The 20,157-nt window shown below is 40.8% G+C and overlaps 2 protein-coding genes and 1 long non-coding RNA gene across 3 annotated transcripts; 2 read left to right on the top strand and 1 right to left on the bottom strand.

Moving 5' to 3' along the window:
* The first annotated feature begins 118 nt into the window (after window positions 1-118).
* Window positions 119-7,701, top strand: sirt7 (sirtuin 7). Its single transcript, XM_031752703.2, has 10 exons — window positions 119-330; window positions 439-576; window positions 1,849-1,953; window positions 2,036-2,106; window positions 2,202-2,274; window positions 2,814-2,912; window positions 3,829-4,065; window positions 5,537-5,617; window positions 5,728-5,834; window positions 5,990-7,701. Exons 1-10 carry the CDS (start codon window positions 226-228, stop codon window positions 6,192-6,194), a joined length of 1,221 nt encoding a protein of 406 aa, XP_031608563.1. The 5' UTR covers window positions 119-225; the 3' UTR covers window positions 6,195-7,701.
* LOC120440594 lies at window positions 191-2,802 on the bottom strand. The gene is made up of 3 exons (XR_005613364.1): window positions 2,712-2,802; window positions 413-527; window positions 191-327 (listed from the first exon to the last, which is right to left on the bottom strand). It is a non-coding gene; the product is annotated as an uncharacterized LOC120440594 (long non-coding RNA).
* Window positions 7,702-8,118: 417 nt separating the features above from the next.
* On the top strand, window positions 8,119-19,918 carry pcyt2 (phosphate cytidylyltransferase 2, ethanolamine). Its single transcript, XM_031753265.2, has 12 exons — window positions 8,119-8,414; window positions 13,180-13,268; window positions 14,235-14,396; window positions 14,790-14,941; window positions 15,021-15,062; window positions 15,183-15,321; window positions 15,438-15,520; window positions 16,512-16,589; window positions 16,980-17,045; window positions 17,283-17,348; window positions 18,576-18,664; window positions 18,761-19,918. The coding sequence occupies exons 1-12, from the start codon at window positions 8,290-8,292 to the stop codon at window positions 18,876-18,878; spliced, it is 1,209 nt and encodes a 402-aa protein (XP_031609125.1). The 5' UTR covers window positions 8,119-8,289; the 3' UTR covers window positions 18,879-19,918.
* The last annotated feature ends 239 nt before the right edge of the window (window positions 19,919-20,157 follow it).

Raw genomic sequence — 20,157 nt, 5'->3', positions numbered from 1 at the left:
TTTTAAATGTTATTTATTTGTTCGTGTTTGATAATAATAAACTTTTATTTACACTGAGTTGCTGATGTGACGTGTGAAACTGAGGGAAAATACAGACTCCCAGCAGCAGGGGGCGGTGTTCCCGGCTCTCACCCGGTTTCTTTTTTAACTTCCGCTTCCGGCTGTGTCTGGTGCTATGAGCTTTGTTTTGAATAGACGTCTTCTCGTCAGCTGATTGAAAACAGGATGGCGGAAGAGCAGGACGCCGGTGTTTCTTCCCGGGCGCAGAGGAAAGCTTTGAGCAAAGCTAAAATACTACAGCGAGAGAGCGAGAGGGAGGTCTTCAGACTGGTGAGAGGGGGAAAAACAGATGCACATTTACAGCTAGCAGGCTAGACTAGCTCATGTTTGCTGTGTGCATTGTGAGGCTTACCCGGTTCCTCTGTCCTCCTCCCGCAGGTCGGGCGGGTCCTGAAAAAACCGGAGTCTGAGCGGTCAGAGGAGGAGGCCGCTGCTCTGCTGCTCCACAGAGACACTGTGGAGGAGCTCTGCAAAAGACAAGTCCGCAGAAATGTGCTCAAGAGGAAGCAGGAAGAGGTGAGACTCCGGCCCAGAGAGGCTGGATCTGGCCTGCTAAGATTGGTTTGTCAGCTAGAGGGACAACTTGAGAACAGAAGTGGAGGCAGCAGGTTTCTGGGTTGATTGTGTGAAGACTCAGAGAGGTTGAATGGTAGTCCCTCTTTATGCACAAAGTCTAATAAATACAAAAGGACTAAACCCATTCTGTTAAATGCACTGGTACTTATACAGTGCTGTTCTGCTCTAAATGGGCACTAACAGCTTCATTCACCCAATCACACACATTCATTTCTTACACCTAAGCACCTTTTTAACATTCACACATGCACTCCCAGTCTGATGGATGCAGCAGGCTCAATTCGGGCTTCAGTGTCTTGCCTAAGGATAAGTCAAAATGCAGACTTGAGGAGCCAGAGTCAACCACTGGCCTCCTGAGCTACCAGTCCTCATGGACTGCTCATGGAGGAGCAGTATGAGGACTCAACATCTACCCATTTATTATCAATAAGAGTTAACACACCCACACATACAACCAGAAGCAGTATCTCTCAAAGAGCCCAGAATAAATGTTAGCTGCTGTTTTTGTTGGTTTTTAATCCTAGACTTAGCCAAAGTATGAACTGAGGAGCTGAACCAGGCGTGGTTTAACTCTTTTCCCCGTAAAGACGACATTTGACAAGCTCCCCTGTACCCTTAATGACATGTATTGACACCTCAGTACCAATATACTCTGATTTGAGTTTGATGACCACTAGAATAGTTTATGAAGGTCAGCTGCATAGAGAGACCACCCTCACGAATTTCTGATGGAAACCCAGTCATTTTGTTCTATAAGCAGGCCTAAAATATGGTAAAAACCACTCTGTTCAGAAAAGAGCTTCAAGGGTTATTCCTAGTAGGCTAAAACAGGGTGGGCGACATTACTTGTTAAAACATCCTGTGTTTTCTTCCTCTCTTAGAAGCATTTGTGGTGTTTAAAAAACTTTCATTAAAGATCATGGTTGGGTGACAGTGTCCTCCTGCTCTTTCTGCTGTGAGAGGGCAGCGAGGCTTCAGAGTGAAACGTACAGTAGTTTACTGCATGATTTTAAAAATTAAAACTGCTTCTTTTGCTTCGGACTTCCTCCCTTCAGTGATCATTTTACATTATTTTGTCATGGTTTAAAAAAATCAGATGCAAACCATCGTCACCGTCACTCCCTGACCCACCCTCCAGACAAACCCTCAATCTTTTTCTGATTATTTTTGAAGCTCTAATGGTCTTTAGTACATCCCTAATGTCTTTTTCAGGTATTTGATGGTGTTGATGAGCTGAAAAATAAAGTCAGGCAGCTCGCTGTGGCAGTCAAACAAGCCAGTCACCTGGTGGTTTACACTGGAGCTGGTATCAGCACGGTATGTTAAACTCTTCCTCTTCATTTTCGCCTTCCTTTTCCTTTTTAAACTTTCACAAAACTGACATCGTCTATAATTTCAGGCAGCTTCTATCCCTGACTACAGGGGCCCTAACGGGGTATGGACGCAGCTACAGAAGGGTCGGGCCATTAGGTGAGATACAGAGTGTTTACTGTGACATGAAATATATGTATTACTCTCCCCTAGTGCATTCTGTTTGATTTATCTCTGCGTTTCTTTACGAACAGCTCATCAGACCTGAGTAAAGCGGAGCCGACGCTCACGCACATGTGCATTAAGATGCTTCATAAGGAAAAGCTGGTATGTCACACCAAAGTCCTCCAGGAACATATTTTGAATTTGAATATTGAATATTTTCCATTTAAATGAGTGATTAGAGATTTGTAACTTCAGTTTCAATGGTTACTGCGACATTAAAAACAGCATCTAAAGACTCATCAGTTAAATCCAATAATTAAAAGAAAGCTTTAAGTTAAAAACGTTATTTACTTTTTCCAGTTATTCATTCAGACAGAAGCTTCATAATAACTTCCAAGATGTTCCAAAATCACAAGACTTACTTCTAGAAGGATTTTAATACGGTTAGCCAAGAAAAACAATAGCTACACTTACCAGAACTTTACTATGATAACAAGCATATGTGACACACACCTGAAACATGATTGGTTATTTGTGTTTCCTGCTCTGGCATTGATAAGGACAGGACAGCGTCCATCTTTAGCATTACAGAATATTACCTCGGTTTACCCCGGTGCTGCGTCTCCTCCTTGTAGCATCTGTGCTCACATCACATTTAAAGGCAGTGCTTCATGTTCTGTCTTTGTTTGCTCTGTGTAAAGGTTAAGCACGTTGTGTCTCAGAACTGCGATGGACTTCACCTGCGTAGCGGTCTGCCCAGACATGCCCTCTCTGAACTCCATGGAAACATGTTTATTGAGGTAAGAACCACGCATCCTCAGTCCTTAGACTTTGTAGAAAGCCTGGAAAGAATTTGCTGTGATGTTTCTAAAAACAGCATCTAAACCTAAACCCCTACAGATCCAGACGTGTTTGTTTCTCATCCAAAAATATTTCTCAGGTGCATCATGTCTTAAAAGCGCTGGAGGTTAATGTTGCTTTTTAACAGCCGTCACACACGCTGCTTAAATTGCTGCTCGACTCTGCACATAGGCCCGTTTAATGTCACTTGGGTGCTCCTATCACTGGCTGCCTCGTTATTTAGTGTCTGTGCAGTCCTGACCAAATATTTTTATGCAAATGGAGGGATTTGCGTGAGAATATTACAAGAGCTCAGGCTAAATGACTAACTGTTACAGGTGATCCAGATATTAAGTAAATATGTTTTTAAAAAGGATTGCAGACCAATGTGAGAGCGGCCAAAATTACTGTGAGATGTCGTCTTGATGTTATTGAGAAAGATATGGCAAACTAATCCCGATCCAGATATCTTTCCTGGATCCAGGGACTTGATTCATTCATGGTGTGGAGGGAATTTTCAGCCTCAGGCAAAGTTATGCAATCTCTGACTGCTCTTATCCTTTAAATTTTCCAGGCTTGGGATTAGTAAAGGTCTCTGAATTGAGTAATTGAATAAAGAAATTTGAAATGTAGAAGTGAATTGCATCAGCAGTGTAAGGCATGCATAGATGAGTGAACAGTGAAAGTTGAAATAGTAGAAGAAGAAGAAAGAGGTTGACATTATTACCTGCAGCCCTAACATTAGATGTGTGTGCAGCAGGATTAAATGTAAAACGTGATTTGGTAAACATTACAGTACATTCCTTACTGGCCTCAAACTCTTTATTCAGAGAATGTAAGCTGCTCTGAAACGCTGGGTTTCCTTTCTGTCGCTAGGTGTGCACGTCCTGCTCCCCGGTCAGGGAGTACGTGCGTTTATTTGATGTGACCGAGCGGACGTCACTACACCGCCATGGGACGGGACGGAAATGCAGCCACTGTGGCAGCGAACTGAGAGACACCATAGTGCACTTCGGGGAACGTGGGACCCTCGAGCAGCCTCTCAACTGGAGGGGAGCGACAGAAGCTGCCAAGATGGCGGATGTTATACTCTGTTTAGGCTCCAGTCTGAAGGTAGGATTTATAAAGCTGTCTGAGTCTGTACATGTAATCTGGGTTAGGTTGCATACATTGTACAGTTTTATACCAGTTAAACAGCATGTGCCCTCAAGAACAGACATCGAGATTGCGTAAAAACTGAGCTGTCCAAACACGATTTGAGCCCACAGTAAAGCGAAGACATACCCTAAGGCCTGATTTGGACTTCTGCAGGGAATCTTTGTAGAGCCTGCGACGTAACCTACGTATGCTGTGCCAGCCAATAGAAACAAATAAAATGCTGGGTCTATTTTCCCTCCTGGGTCTCCACTCTTTGTTGGTCAGTTTTTGTTGGACTAAAACAAAAAACTGTGGTGAAAAAAGGAGGGATTGACGGTAATGAACAGATCACAGTAGTTGCGAGCTGCATTGTCCAGACCTGTAGTTACATTTCGAGAAAGCTACATCATCAGGTTTACACTGTAGGGTTTCACAGGGGTTTGCAGTAATGGTGAATTGGTTCTTATATAGCGCTTTTCTACTCTATCACAGTACTCAAAGTGCTTTACACAACTTGTCATATTTACCCATTCACACCCATTCGCACAAGCAATTTTGTCTAAGCTTTTTCTCCGTAAGTGCTTTCTGTCTAACATTCACACGCATTCATACTCTGATGGATGCATCTTGCCAAAGGATACTTGGCATGCAGACTAGAGCAGAGCTGCGGTGTAGATTTCCCCAGTAACTCAGTCATGTGCACCTTTGGTGTCTCCTGGTTATTAATGATCCTAGAGCATTCAAAAGGTCACAGCCTCTGTTATTATTCAGTTAGTAGTTTTTTTTAATCATGTTATGATGCAAAGAAGGGTTCCCACACTCCCACAGGGCTCAAATCTGGGACTCTGAAGAAGCTTCTCGGATGAGAGGTGAAACGTCTTCAAGCAACTTAAAGAAGTCCAGATGCTTTTCTTTCCAAGCTCCTTAGACAAAGGGTTCCCCTTGTCCTGCCAACTCAATTTTCTTTTATTTCACTTGCAGGGTAATTCTTTACTTTATCCAACAGCTCTCATTAGCAGTTGTATTTCAGGTAAATGCAGATAAACCATATGAAGAACTTATCAGTTACCACGGCGAGTTAATTTAAACTACATTTGAGTTGTAATAATGGCAATATTGACTTCATGTTTAACAACACAGTACTTTAATTGTACTCTTTACATGGACAGCTAACTCCTGGTTCTGGTTTTCATGCAGTGGACCAGTAAATAAGTTAAAGTTTACCTTAAACATTATAATATCGTCTAAACATATGTACAATATAAAAAACCCAGATATTTATTGATGTAATTGCATTTGTGAAGAGGGATTCATTTTACTGTGTGAACGAAGCAGAAATCAAGTAGTAAGACAGTTAAATTCCAGCTATATGGCTTTAGTAACTTTTTAAAGGAACCTCTGTTTTGACAAGTGGTTTCCCTTTGTGCTCTGCGTCTCGTTTTTTCAGGTGCTGAAGAAATACACTAATCTGTGGTGCATGAACAGACCAGCAAGCAAAAGGCCCAAACTCTACATTGTCAACCTTCAGGTACATTTAATTTTTTCAGTATAGGTGAAGAACATGCAGATAAATAGATGAGTTGTGCGTAAAGTTCTGAATGCTCAGTGGCTCATTATGCGCTGGCGTTTTTGTTTCAGTGGACACCAAAAGATGATCTGGCTGTGCTGAAAATTCACGGCAAGTGTGACGACGTCATGAGACTCCTCATGGAGGAGCTGAACCTTCAGATTCCTGCATATAACAGGTAGGATGATAACGTCCATCCGACACAGATAATGTAAATAATATTGGCTTATTGATATAAAATCTGTAATTGAGATAGACAGATAGAAAATTACAAAGAAAACCATTTAGCCAAATTGTCCACTGCCCTGAGTTCCCCTCATTGTGTTTTATCAGGGGAGACGATCCCATCTTCGCTCTGGCTACCCCTCTGCAGCTTGAAGAGGTGCAAAGCCACTCTCGGGAGGTCATAGCGCCCCCCGATGATCAAAATGACGGCTCAGATGACCCCGAGGAGCAGAAACCCACATCTGTGCAGGGCGGCTGGTTCGGACGAGGGTACGGCAAAGGAAGGCAGAAGAAGAAGAAAAAAGTTGCGTGACTGACAGAAAATTGTGGACTTTTTGGTCACTGCCAGCGATTTATCCCATCAAGAGATTCAAGTTTCAGTCCTGTGATGATGGAAAGTTGGACTTGAAGCTTCTGAGGTGCTGTTTTGTAGGATTGTGTATTTGCCATTAGGAAAATGGCACATTGCACTGAACTGTCGTGTTGTACAGCGTACACTTAGAGTGATACCTGGGCTCACAGCAGGGTTTTGTTAAGCAGCTGCTGTTTGTTATGTTTCTGTGTTCATGGCAGCTAAGCCAGCTGGGTTAGATAGAGCCAAATTTTAGCTCAGTGTGGCTATGATGTAATTTTTTTTAATTTTTAATTTTTTTTTACAAAAACTGACAAGAAAGATCTTAAAATGTGTCAAAAAATGAGGTCCTGTAGGGGTTTGGTTTGCTTTGGTTTAGTTTTTTGTTTGGTTTTTTGGGAATAGATCACTTTTGACTCCATTTCAGGTGTTTTTACCAGACTGGTAACAGGTGCTTCTTAGAGCCTGACTGATATCACCAATATCAGTATCTGCATTTGCCACAAACACAGCCAGCTGATCTGGGTAAAGGTGGGGGGTAAACAAGTAATTCAAGGCTTACTGGAACAAAAAAGAATTATTTTTAAATATTATCCTAGTAAGACTTCATAAAGAATGGCAAATGTTAGGAAAGTCTTTGTTTTATGTGTCTGAAAGGGGAAATAATATCACCAAATATTGGTGTCGCTCGTATTCCTGTATCGGTTGGGCTCTACAGTGTCAAATTTACGCTCTGCTGGTGTAGTATGAGCATGATGTATTAAAACATGGATATCTGAGGGTAGAGTACTTCATAAATACTGTATCATCAGAAGAACATGAGTGGCAGATAACAACAGCAGCTTAAGCAAAAGTCCATTTTGAATTATGCTTTTCTACCTTTTACACATGTACTGATTATAGTAGAATATATTTTTGTAGTATTTGTTTTTCATATGTTCAGGACTTCCCTTTTTTTAAAAACATGGCATCTTTGTGTTGATGTTTATTTTAAAGGTTTATGTTGGCCTTACTTAATTATTGTGTGCTGCCCTTGACTTTGCTGTAATCCTTCCTCAGGAATGCAGGCTGGTTAGTACAGCCGCTACTGTATTACATTTGTTTACGTTTAAACTTTTGTGTGATTGTTTTTTGTTTTTTACAGCAGTGTAGGAAGGTAAGCTGAGTTTTGAGTTAAATTACTGTTTGCTTAAGTGATTGGAAACAGCAGCCAGAGTCATTGTGTCTGTTATTTTGTCTCAGGAAGGTCCTTTAGTGTCAAGTGTCTCATCATGTTTGGTATAGTGTTACACATTATTAAGGAAAAAAGTGCAGGCTGTCTTTGATAAGCTAGTATCGGCATTCCTAAAACTGAAACCAGTGCTAAACCTGAATGTGAAGCCTCATTGGTTTTTGCTGTATTTTTTTCTCTCTCACTCTCTCACACGCAAAGATGTATTTGTGAGAAAATAAATCACGATGCAATGAATTTTCTTTCTTCTACCATTTGTTTGATTAAAAACCAGATAATCAAGTTTTACTAACAGAGATTTCAGAAATACTCTGTTTTGTAGTTTTAAATTGATGGTATATGCTACCTCTTAGCTCAACACAACTTAGATAAGGCAAAACGAGAAGAATACAGTAATTGAAGTATGTTGAGTATATTCCAGCCAATATTTAAATGTATGTAATATAGCAGTTTACATTGAAATTTTGGATGGAATACATCATATCTGAGTTTTCCAACTAGAACACCATGTTAATTAAATGTGTATTATCACTTATCTAACGTGGGCGCCGTTGGCTTTTCACACAGCGGTACTTGTTACTGCCGACGGCAGAAAGGTATGCTGAACACGTGACCTGGCGCAATCAGCACGTCAGCGGTTCAATGTGACGTGGTGCTAGAGGCGTTGCCCGGCACCCGGTTCAGTGTGAGTCTGATTTAGAAAACTGGCGGCGCACAGGAGGACTTCATTTGAAGTGTTCTTTAACGATTCAGATACTCCTAAACTTAGGTCATCTCTCGTTTTTACTTGTTTGCCGCTGTGCTGTTTCCGCTGAGCCCACAGAGATGATCAGAAACGGTCACCACGCTACCAGCGAGCCCCGGGAAGAAGCCGACTGCACGAAACCGGGATCCTCGGCGTGCAGCCCGGAGAAAAGGAAGCGGGTGGTCCGGTTGTGGTGTGATGGCTGGTGAGTGTGTGTACCCGCTTCCATTTGTTATTCTTGGCGTCGACTCATTAAAATCTTCTCCACAGTTTATTGGTCTGATACGCCATTGTTATGCAATCAACAGCAGGGGAACAGGAGGCTTAGCATGCTATTGCTAACTAGCCGCTTAGCAGTTAGTAACTGAGCACCGGGGCTTATCTGTTACTACGATAACCAGCTTAAATAGCGTATTACTTATAGCCAACGTTACATGATGAAATGCGCAGTGTTTAAACTGCGCTAGAAGTTCAACAGAGGTGAATGTTGTGTTGTCAATAATGTTATTAAGCGTTTATTAAGGACCCCGTGTTTCACTGATAAGCTTGAGTTGTGTGGAGCTCCATTCAGCAAAGCTGGGCGGTGTTCGTGAGCGTTAGACCTTTGAGCCCACAGTTTTTCTTCTCCGGTGATAACACACATGCAGAATAGCTGTTAATCATTATGGAGATGTGGATTGTGTTGTAAAATGAAAAGTAGCCTCTATACTTAAAATATCTAACTTTAAAAAAAAAATAATAATTAGCAGTATTGTGTATAATTTAGTGTTGTTTCCTTCCTGTTGCTCTCCTCTGCTCGGACGGGATTTCTCGGTGCCTGTCTTTCTCATGATCTCCTTCTCTTCTTCTTTTCATAACACTACTGTATTTAACTCAACGCACGATTCTTTTATAGTAAAACTACATATTGCAATATACGTTCACATATATGATTCGGTCCTGGGAGTGTTGCTGGCGTATGCCTGCTGCTCTCTTACCTTTTCATAAGACACACATACCTTCATAAGTTTGGAACTCGAGCTGCGTTTAAGTTCACAGAAGAAGTATTTGTTTATGTATGGAAGTATAGGTAAAGTTTACAAGAGGGACACACACAATTTAAACACATAAATTTGTTGTACCCCAGTAAAAACGTACAAAGCCGATTGATTAATAAGTAAAAGCACTCAGAGCCTGTACAAAAGTTTAAAATGTTTCACCCAGTTTGAAACCTGAAAATCTTCTTCCTTCAATGACATCTCTGGTACTGATGTTGACTCGTGATTGTTACTAAAAGTTAATGACAGGATATCTTCCAAATCAAATGACGACAGTGGTTTTGTTTGATTGTTAATATTTAATCACAAGCAATTTATGATGATGTTAAACATGTTTATTTGCCCACCTGTAGTATATTCACTGACAATACTTTGATAATAACTGCACTAGGATATTATTTATTATGTCTTAGTTACAGCAGCAGTTATTGAGTTATTCTACTTTCTTTAAGTTGTCCTTTTAAAGGCATGTTTAATTGTTTGGATGCTGTGACACAGTGATTTCTCAACGTTTGGGATCAATAAAGCATCCATCCCATCCATATCTATCTGTCTGTCTGTCCTTCCTTCCTATATCTGGTTTTGGGTCATGGGGGAAGCAGCAGTCTCAGCAGAGATGTTCAGACCTCGCTCTCCCTGTCCATCTCCTCCAGCTCATCTGGGGACAAAGCGATGTACTACTGAGTCACCCGAGCGACATAATCTCTCCAGTGTGTCCCGGGACTGAGCTGGAGCTTTCCTTAGGCACGACATGCCCAGAGTACCCTGGATGTGTCCGGAAAGTATCCTGGTTAGATGCCTCAACCACCTGAACTTCTTTCACTGTGGATGATAAATAGTAATAAATAAGTATATCTTAGCTTATCTTAAATATGTAATGACTTAATTTAAAAAAGTCATTTTAAAAGCGGCTCAGTGTAACAGTGTAAAGTGTAGTGACCGAGGAAGCTTGAAATAAAGTGTTAAAAGTAGCAAACAGATGATTCTCTGCTCCACAGATGTGTTGCATTGTACAGAGATGTTGCACGAGGTGTGAAAGGTTTCCTGCATCTGTCCTTCTTGCAGCAGATCTGTATCTGTCTTAGAAAACGTTTCTTCACTGCCTTTCCAACAGTTTTTCATCACAGCTTCATTTGTGTCCAGTTTTCTGCCAGTCACAAAGTCCAGGGGTTTAAATAAAATAACTGGCTTTACCATTAGAATAAACAGGTGCCACGTTCATATTCAAAACCTACTGGTGCACACTTTCCTTACAGAAAATGTAAGTAAACCTACGCCCATATATTAAACTGCCTGGACAGAAGTGAAACTGATTATTTAAAGGTCAGAGGAACCTCAGACACAACACCTGTGAGGAGTTGTGTTGCCTGCACAGATGTTAAAATATCCCCTTTTTTTTCTTTTTTTTGCTGCTGTCCCAGTGAGCATTAGTCATCCTTCTTTTACACGTGCACCTTTATCCCATTAGGAATCCCGTCACGAGCACCTGCACGTCTGACAGAACTGTTTGTTCATTTTCTGATTCGATTGACTGAGTAACGGCGAGTGCTGCTTTGAACGTATATTTACTCAGGGACGCGTAGTTATTTACACTGCCGGCAACAGATGGGACTTATTTCTTAAAACAAACAAGCGTATCTCTGTCATTGTTGTGATTTCAAACTCTTCTGCCACAAGCGCATGCTGTGGGGAAAATGCCTGGATCCTTGCTGTGGCTGGACAGAGAGCTGAGTCCCCATTTGTGATGTGTAAATTCTCTCCTGGACTCACTCAGGCAGTCAGTCATGTGGTGGTTATAAATATCTAGTGTACACTTTGTTCGCTGTATTGCAAAAGAGGCGTGTTGGAGTGGTGTGCAGGGCCTGTGGATGTCCTGAGACACAAAAAATATGCAATGACAGGTGAAATATGAGAGAACAGGAGCTCAGGATTCAAATGTTGTCCATGTGTGTTGGCCCAGTGACGGACGGGCGGCCTGACCAGGGTTTACCCTGTCCTCTCACCTGATGACAGCTGGGTGGAGGCTCAGATTCAGTTGTCATTAAGTAAAAATGTTAGTTTAAATGGAAGCTGAAGAAGCATGCTGAGTAGCTTTTCCTTACAGTCTGTATTTTCATGTTAAAATGATAAAATGCCAACAGAAGTTCTTCATAAAACGCGTACTTTTAATACCTTTAGTCTTAGTTTTTAACTTTTAATCTTAGTCTGTACCTTAATGACGAGTTTTGACACCTCAGTATATATCAGTAAAGCTGTGTTTTGATGATCTCCATAGACACGATCTGATTCCACATCCACAGTCATTTTGTTCTATAAGCAGGCCAAAAATATGACATACAAAAGAGCGTCAAGGGTTACTCAAAGTATGCTTCTAAGGTGCAAAGAGTTAAAGGTGAAGCAAAGTGCTCTGTTGAAAGAGCTTCCATTCACCTGGAGTTTGTTTGCCACATTTAGGGCAAAACTGAATTAATAAGCAGCTGAAATGAAAGATCTCTGTGTGAAGACAATTTGTTTAGTTTGCCAGAATCCTACAACTGTCAAAATGATAAATCTGTCATATTTCTTGTAAACTTTGTAAAAAAGTTGACAGCAGCCACCCACCTCTTTTTTTTTCCCAGCAGTGATACCTGCAGCACGCAGGACTTTGTTTAAAAGCTTTAATGACCCTTTTTAGCCAGTTTAGTTTATTAATAAAGGGAGGAGGAAGAGAGGAAGATCACAGATGGATGTAGTGAAGAAAGACATGCTAAGAGTTGATGTGACTGAGGAGGATGCTGGGATAGGGTGAGATGGGGGCAAATGGACCACTTTGGAAAGATGAAATCTTTTTTTTGTGGGCCTGTTCAAGGTCATAAGTGGCATTTTGGGGAATACTGGAGTTTTAAAAATTTTTCAGCAGAGGATGAAAGAGTGTGACCTGGGGTTTTGATCTGTAGGGCAGCAGTCCCCAACCTTTTTTGCGCCACGGACCGGTTTATGTCCGACAATATTTGCACGGACCGGCCTTTAAGGTGTCGCGGATAAATACAACAAAATAAAACCAGTACCGGTATCAAAAAAAAAGAGGATTTATTCATAACACACGAGAAAAGACCCAGGGAAACCGAGTTAACGATAAAAACGCTAAAAAAAATAATGATTAAAACCCTGAAAACCATAAATTTCACAACCGAGCCTCAACTCTTGTGGACCGGGGGTTGGGGACCGCTGCTGTAGGGCATTAGAAGTCTGTGTACGTCCACTGAAACTGGACTGGTGTACTCTTTTAATGACAGCAGTGGCTGTTTTCATGATTTGTTTCATCAGTTTGAGTTATGATATACTGAGGATTTATTTATTTCTCCTGACCAAAAGTTAAAATATAACTACTAAAACATCATGGATGTTTGCTTTATAAACATAGTTATTGACTCTTTGTTTCACAATCTGGTTATGCCTTTCACTATCAGCAGAGACTTTGACTGTGGCGCAATAGAGAAAGAGGGCTCACATTTACTTCCTATTTAAAAGGCAAGTCTATACAGAACATTAACTGCACAAGTTGCCAAATAGTAGAAAGCAAATAAACACTGGAATATCGTAGACTTTGTGTCTGTAATCCTAACCTTTCTCCCGGTAACCTTTAGCATTTTTGCTCACCACGACTGTCCGTCAATTTGTTTTTAAATGGATATAGGCCATGTGATTTAAAGACACTGTCTGGACCCTGCTGTGCAAGGTCACCAAAATAAAACGAGAAGAAATGACAAGGTCGTGAAAGGTTGTTTTAAAAGACAATGATGCTGTGAGCCTGCAGGGCTTCAGGCGAAAAGCCTAAAGCTGCAGTGCGCTGGTTACCAAGGCCACACTTGCGCTTTTATTCATTTGTTTGAGCACTTAATGTATCCATTGTATTCCACTGTGATGACGTGTCGCCTCTTTCCATCTCCACAGTTATGACATGGTGCACTACGGTCACTCCAACCAGCTGCGGCAGGCCAAAGCCATGGGAGATTACCTCATAGTGGGCGTCCATACAGATGGTAAGACCACAAGTACAGACCCTTTTTTAACCCTGATACAGTGATTAAATATTAATTCCTGACTAAACGGTCGGTCATTCAATGGAAAAATTGTCATTCACTCAGCTGTATCATGGTTTGAATTGTTCGAATCTCATTTGATGTTATTATAATAATTTTAAAAAAAAGCAGAAGGAACCATGGCTGTAGGATGAGCCTGGTATCAAAATATATGTGAAAATTATATTACATGCTATTTTTATTATTTTGACCAGCCACCTATCCCACATGATCATATGACCCTTCAAACGTACCTAAAAGGCACTTTAAAAAATTTTTTGGATCTGGCAGTGAATTACCTGAAAACAGATCAAACATATGCCATGTCTCATGATAGTGATGCTCAAAGTTGATCACAGATATCATTTTTAACAAAAACAAGATTTTAGCTTTAGCTTACGACAGTTCGAGCTGGTGAAAAGGTATTTGAGCTTAAATATGTTTTCCAAGCCTGGAAATCTGATCCGGATAGCTCTACTGTTTAGGAAGTTATAAGGGATCTAAATGCTGGAAAAATAAGGCCGTTTTAAAGACTGTATAACTCGAATGATATTTGTATTTCAGAGCTTTGTCTAATAGCTGATTCTGAGGGCGTCAGGCGGGGCTGATTTTCTATGGAAAGACTTTAGTCTGTTCAGTCACATCCAGTAACACTTTATCTCTAAATTATAATCAATAAAATTTTATGGTAAAAGTAAATAAAAATGTTGCTCATTGATTAAACACTGAGCTAATCTTTGACAGATTTTTCCTGCTTTAGCTGTGAACATCAGAGGCAGACCTTTGATTAGTGGTAATCAGCTGTTTAATGTTGATGTTTAAGATTTCCTCACTGGAAAAGCGTTGGTTGAAATAAAATATAAATGTAACTTTGTGATCTACATTTTTCATTAATAACCATTTATTTACCTAAAACCCCATTTAAAGCTGAGATCTCCAAGCACAAGGGACCTCCAGTCTTCACTCAGGAGGAGCGCTACAAGATGGTGCGTGCAATCAAGTGGGTGGATGAGATAGTGGAAGGAGCACCATACGTCACCACCCTGGAGACTTTGGACAAATATAACTGTGACTTCTGTGTTCATGGAGGTGAGTCCGTTTAAATCTCACTGCCTAAAACTTTTGTTGTTACAAATTGTCGCTGGGAGTCCTCCTGAGTGACTGGGTCGTGCAGTGCAGGGTTAAGGCACTCGTGAAATCAGAGCTACACCATCTTTTATGTGCCATCTCCACCAGTTTGTTCATGTAGAGGCTGCAGGGCATCCTTAATGTGCTTGCTGCTTAAACTTTAGGTCGTCTTGCTGGTTTTGTCCATTTTTATCTCAAACAGATATGAGAACTGTTGCACTTTCACACCTCCACATATGTCGTTAGCTGATGGCTAATGGACTTATGATGGACATAAATTTTAGCATATCACTCAACCAGAGTACATGATGTGGGCAGGCTTCAGGATGTGATGTTTATGTTTATGTTTCCCAGATGACATCACGCTGACGGTAGACGGCAAGGACACATATGAAGAGGTGAAGCGAGCAGGCCGTTACCGGGAATGTAAGCGCACTCAGGGCGTCTCCACCACTGACCTTGTGGGTCGTATGCTTCTCATGACCAAAGCCCACCACAGCAACATAGTGAGTTTACGTTGTTCTCTTTGGTGTGTGGATAGCTGTTGTTTATTTTATTGTCAGCCTAATCTTTTCCTCTCTGCAGGATAACCCAGATTACCAGCAGCATACGGACAACTTTGGAAAGGTAAATGTCATTTACTTTTACTCTCAAGGGTTTGTGATATTTATTCAAAGGCTTAGCTCATCATCCTGACGATAGGAATGTGTCAGAGGAGTTCAGTGCTGTTTATATGTCATCTTTAAGGGTCCTAAAGGCCACAGTCCCTGGACAGGAGTTTCTCAGTTCCTGCAGACGTCCCAGAAAATCATCCAGTTCGCCTCAGGAAAGGAGCCTCAGCCCGAAGACACCATCATCTATGTGGCTGGAGCATTCGACCTCTTCCGTATCCTTATCACATGAAAAAACAAAAAAAACAAAACAGAGCTGAGTTATGAACAAAGAGATTTCTGTGGTGAACATGTTGTTGCAGCTATTACCTTGACAACAGCATCTCTGCAGACATTGGCCATGTTGACTTCTTAGAGATGGTCTATAAACAGGCAGAGCGGCCGTATGTCATCGTAGGTCTACACTTTGACCAGGTACATCTCAAGATTGAAAAATCCATTCCTCCCTGCTGCATCAGCAGCTTTCAGGAGAAACATTTGGAACAAGTTAAATTAAGAGCAGCTCACAATTAAATAGAAATAATGGAAACTAAAGTCCTTAATGACTGTAGTCAAACTTTTTGGGGGAATTGAAAGTGAAAATGAGCCTTGTAACTGTTGGCTGAGTCAGTTATATTAATAAGGGTTCTTATTTAAGACCAGGATTGACAAAAGTGCATTTTGATCCCTGGATTTTGGTAAAATTGGCGCAAAATAGAGGTGGCTGCTCATTTTCAGAGGGCCACTCTTTCCAAACATTTCATCCAATTTTGAAGAAATTGTGGTCGTATAAATAAATTGAATCATGAATAAATTTTTGCTGTAAAATTTCACATCTTATTATCTCTATTAGAACTTTTGACCTCTATTCTGACCTTGGATTTGACTTGTTTAGTAACTGGAAATCTGTAATCCTACAAAGTAAAGTCACTTTTTAAAAAGTATGCCACAAGTGATATTTTTCATTTTCCTACACAATATGTTGTTGACTGTGACCCATAGAAGTTGCACCAATGAAATGCATGTAACTTTGTATTTCACAGATTGGTGCCTTGCATTGTTGAATAAATTAATAAATGTTATGGAGACATCCACAGGCAGACAAGTATCAAGCAATGAAACTTGCATATCCACATGTCATAATATTCTCCAGATCACAATATCCCACCTCCCTGCTGGGCTTCAAATAGAATCAGTACAGTTTTTTTCTTTTTTTGTTTTGTTTTGTTGATCAAACTCGGGAACAGCAGTCAGCTCTTTTCATTGTTACATTTAGAGGCAGCATAAGAAATGTGTAAATGTGCAGTTTTGCTGGTATTGCTGCATTTCTAAGCTACTTGTCAAACTACTTTCACATCCGTATCTGAGATAAATATTTGAAAAGGAAGAACATCGAGGTAATCACTGATCTCGTCCTCTTCTTCAGGAAGTGAATCGCTACAAGGGGAAGAACTATCCGATCATGAACATCCACGAGAGGACCCTGAGCGTCCTCGCCTGCCGGGTGAGTTCACACAAGGGAAATGTTCATAACAGCGAGATGTTTTTTCTGCCCCGGATAATCACAGACTGAACTTGGCTAAGCGCTCTTCATTCCTCCTGATCAGCTATCAGTCAGGAACAATAAGTCTCTGTGCCCCTTCTGCATCATGTGTTTGTGTTACCTACGAGAACGTTACACAGTCTATAAAAGCATTAAGTCGCTCCGCTCTGTCATCAGTTTTTACCAGAGGTTGTTCACTGAGCTGTAGAAGCATGCTGACCTTTGAGGTCTCCTGTAAAAGGTCTTTGGTTAAACTGTGGCGTGTAAGCAGAAATGCACAGATGTGATACTGCCATTATAAGGTTAATAATTTAATAACTTTTCCTCTCCCTGGTCTCTGTGCGTCTGCAGTATGTGTCAGAGGTGGTGATTGGTGCTCCCTATGCAGTAGGCAAAGACCTGCTGGATCATTTTAAGGTGAGTTGTAAATGTGTGGCGCCCCCTGGTGGTCTGAGATGTGTTAAACATGCTGAAGTGGTTAACATTATCATTTCAAAAATGTGTATAGAAATCAGTTTGATAGCCTTGTATGTGATCACTGAGTTTCAGATAAATTTGATTTATATAGGAGCTGTTTATATACAAAAAAATAAGGAGGTAAAAGGATGTTTCTGTATTTTGTCATAGTTTAATCGAGTGTGTTTGAATGTGCAGGTGGACCTAGTGTGTCACGGGAAGACGGAGGTACTTCCAGACAAGGATGGGGTGGATCCCTACGCTGTGAGTACACTGTTAATAAACACTGTGGAGCTATTATGTCACAGATACACAAGGATTCACTGACAATCCAGTTACGTCCTTTTTTTAAGTGGTTTGGTGATAGCAGGCAGGCAGCCTGATGGGAAGTACTCTAGTTAAATCCAGAGTCTCCACAAAGCCTCCATCCCTTACGATTATTCTTTTTTCCTTTCTCACATTTTCTGGAAAAGCACATGTGGCAACAGACAGAAAAACAACAACAGAATTTGAGGTTAGTCATAGATAATCCTTGAGCAATATGGGCAGTGAGTATATCACAGAGACAAGCAGCAAAAATTCTTCTGCAGGGTGTCTCAGCTCTCCCTTAGAGCCAGGCTGAGTCACTCAGGAGGCACTTAGTAGAGCTGCTACCCCTCAACACTGAAAAGAGCTGAGATGGTTCAGACATCTGACCAGTAAGTGCTGGATACCTCTTAGGTGAGGTACACACCCAGAACATGATGGAGAGATTACAGTATGTCTCTCAGCTGAATTGGGAACACCTCTGTTCTCCCTGGAGAGCTGGAGGAAATGGCCGGGGAGAGGAAGGTCTTAGCACTTCTGCTTATACTGCTGCTGCCCAAATCCATTTAAGCAGGAGAAAGGGATTTGATCTATCCATCCATTAAGAGTTGTGTGCTCAAAGCTAAAGATGAGCATAAAAATCACTTTGTCTTGATCTGTTTTCACACGTCAACTACAGCCCTGGACTTTTATAGACGTCACCAAACAAAAGGTGCTTGTGGAAATGCAAATATCAGACACAGCCAGGTCAGACATTGAATGGACTTTAACCTTTGCAGCTATGAGCAAATACCACAGCAATTTGTGCGGTAGATTCCAGGCTTGTGAGTGTCATGTGCAGTGCACACCCTGCGCAGGCAGCTGCCTCATCTAAACCAAACACTTTTCCCATAAATCAATCTGAAGCTGGCTATTTCCTGCTGTGAGCTACATGTTAAGGAAGGAAAACTTTGGGAAAATATCCTGATCTGATTCACTTCTTCAAAGATGATCTATTCAGGACTTTCCATGGTCAAAGACACTCCCAGATCAAATCATGAGTCCGCCACAATCGTTAGATTCGATGAATGATAGGTGCTTCACTTTGGATTTAAACCATTAACTGGCCTGAAGTGGCCTTATGGAGCAAAATATCTGCTAGTTGCTTTATTCTGATCAGTTATGGGTTTTTTTTTTTCCCCTCAGGAACCAAAGAAGAGGGGGATATTCAGGGCTATTGATAGTGGGAACAATCTTACTACTGATGACATCGTCCAAAGGATCATTGAAAACAGGTCGGGGACTCGTTGCTTCTCTGAGTCTTCATTTTCTATATTTATAAATCTGTATCTTCATCCTTTGTTTACTAATCGGTCTTTTCTTGTTAACAGGCTGCAGTTTGAAGCCAGGAACCAGAAGAAAGAGGCCAAGGAGATGGCAGTGATTGAAGCAATGAAGAAGAGAGAGCAGAAGGAGCAGGGTGAAGCTCCAGCTCAGACTGCTCACTAATAAAACGGCAAACATGGCCCCAGAGTCTGTTTTACTCGTCCACGGACTCTCAGGTTTAAGAGCATGGACCCGGACAGAGTCCATACAGTTCTCAGCTGGGCCTGGCTCTTCGGTTTCTCTGCTAGTCCACTGAGTGCAAAATCCTGCTTTGAATATTTTGGTGAATCAGTGTGCTTATCAGTATGGACTGCTCCAGCTTAAAGGGTTTATTATAGATCCAAAAAGTCCAAAAACCCGCTAAGACCTTAATCTGCAGCATCCCTTTACTCTTCTTCCTCCACAGAGAACATTTATTTTCTGTTGTGCACTGTTTTTGTCCATGAGGTCACACACTACATGTCCCCGTATAGGTGTAGAAATGGTATGTTAATTTTGTAAGTATCCTTAACTTATTGACACAGTGTTGATGTCATTGTCGGTTATGTTTTTAGATTTTTAACCCGCTTAGTTTTAACGATCATTCTTAAAATTATCATCAGCACGGTTGAATGTACTTTGTTTTTAAGTAATTTTCATCCATTTAATTTGTAGAGCTCACTTTTTTAAAATCAGTCCTAAAAATATATCTTTTAAACGATCTGTGAAGTGGTCGAATAATTTTAACTACCTGAATTTGCACCAAGTGTGTGTGTGTGTGTGTGTCTGTGTGTGTCTGTGTGTGTGTCTGTGCGCGCGTGTGTGTGTGCATTGAGTGAGGTCACTGAAGGTGTGTTTGGTCTATACTAGAGTAGTGCCTCAAAAGCTATAACTAATGTAAGGGCTGTTAATTGTGTCAGTGTCTGATTCCACAAAGTCAAACTACAGCATATCTGCAGCTACTCCTGTTTCTGTTTATAAGGAATGTGTTGAAGGAGATGGGATTTTTTTTGTTTCCCTACTTCAGGAGACAATCCAAGAAGTCATGTGAACATAAAGTCCATTGCTTTTCCTGTCTTTGTATGGGGCGCATTAAAGGTGAATTGTTACAATTATTCACAATCTTTCAATCACTGTATGTGTTAAAATATTTGCTTTATTTAATAAATAACTATGTGGCAAAAGTGTGGTTTTTAATTTAATTTTATTAAGTTTTATTAAATAGTGCCTACTGATTTAAAAAACAAAGAAAAAATGTCCTTAACCACTCGTTTCATGATGCTTTACACAATCCAGATTCTGAAAAAGACGAAATTCAATGGAAAATATGGAAAAAAACAAAGAATGCAGTGATTTGAAAATTTCATAAAATCACAGTAAAAAACGATAAATGTTTAACCTGAGAAACACCATTTTAAGAAAA

The sequence above is a fragment of the Oreochromis aureus genome, linkage group 6 (assembly GCF_013358895.1).
Source record: "Oreochromis aureus strain Israel breed Guangdong linkage group 6, ZZ_aureus, whole genome shotgun sequence".
Lineage (NCBI taxonomy): Eukaryota > Metazoa > Chordata > Actinopteri > Cichliformes > Cichlidae > Oreochromis > Oreochromis aureus.
This window is presented reverse-complemented; position numbering and strand designations above follow the sequence as displayed.

Bases quoted from the DNA above. Each gene is read 5' to 3' on its own strand.
- sirt7 (XM_031752703.2), top strand. From the start codon at position 226: ATGGCGGAAGAGCAGGACGCCGGTGTTTCTTCCCGGGCGCAGAGGAAA. The intron at 2,107-2,201 runs GTGAGATACAGA...CTTTACGAACAG, and splicing joins CAGAAGGGTCGGGCCATTAG to CTCATCAGACCTGAGTAAAG. The intron at 5,835-5,989 runs GTAGGATGATAA...GTGTTTTATCAG, and splicing joins CAGATTCCTGCATATAACAG to GGGAGACGATCCCATCTTCG.
- pcyt2 (XM_031753265.2), top strand. From the start codon at position 8,290: ATGATCAGAAACGGTCACCACGCTACCAGCGAGCCCCGGGAAGAAGCC. The intron at 14,397-14,789 runs GTGAGTCCGTTT...TATGTTTCCCAG, and splicing joins TGACTTCTGTGTTCATGGAG to ATGACATCACGCTGACGGTA. The intron at 18,665-18,760 runs GTCGGGGACTCG...TCTTGTTAACAG, and splicing joins CAAAGGATCATTGAAAACAG to GCTGCAGTTTGAAGCCAGGA.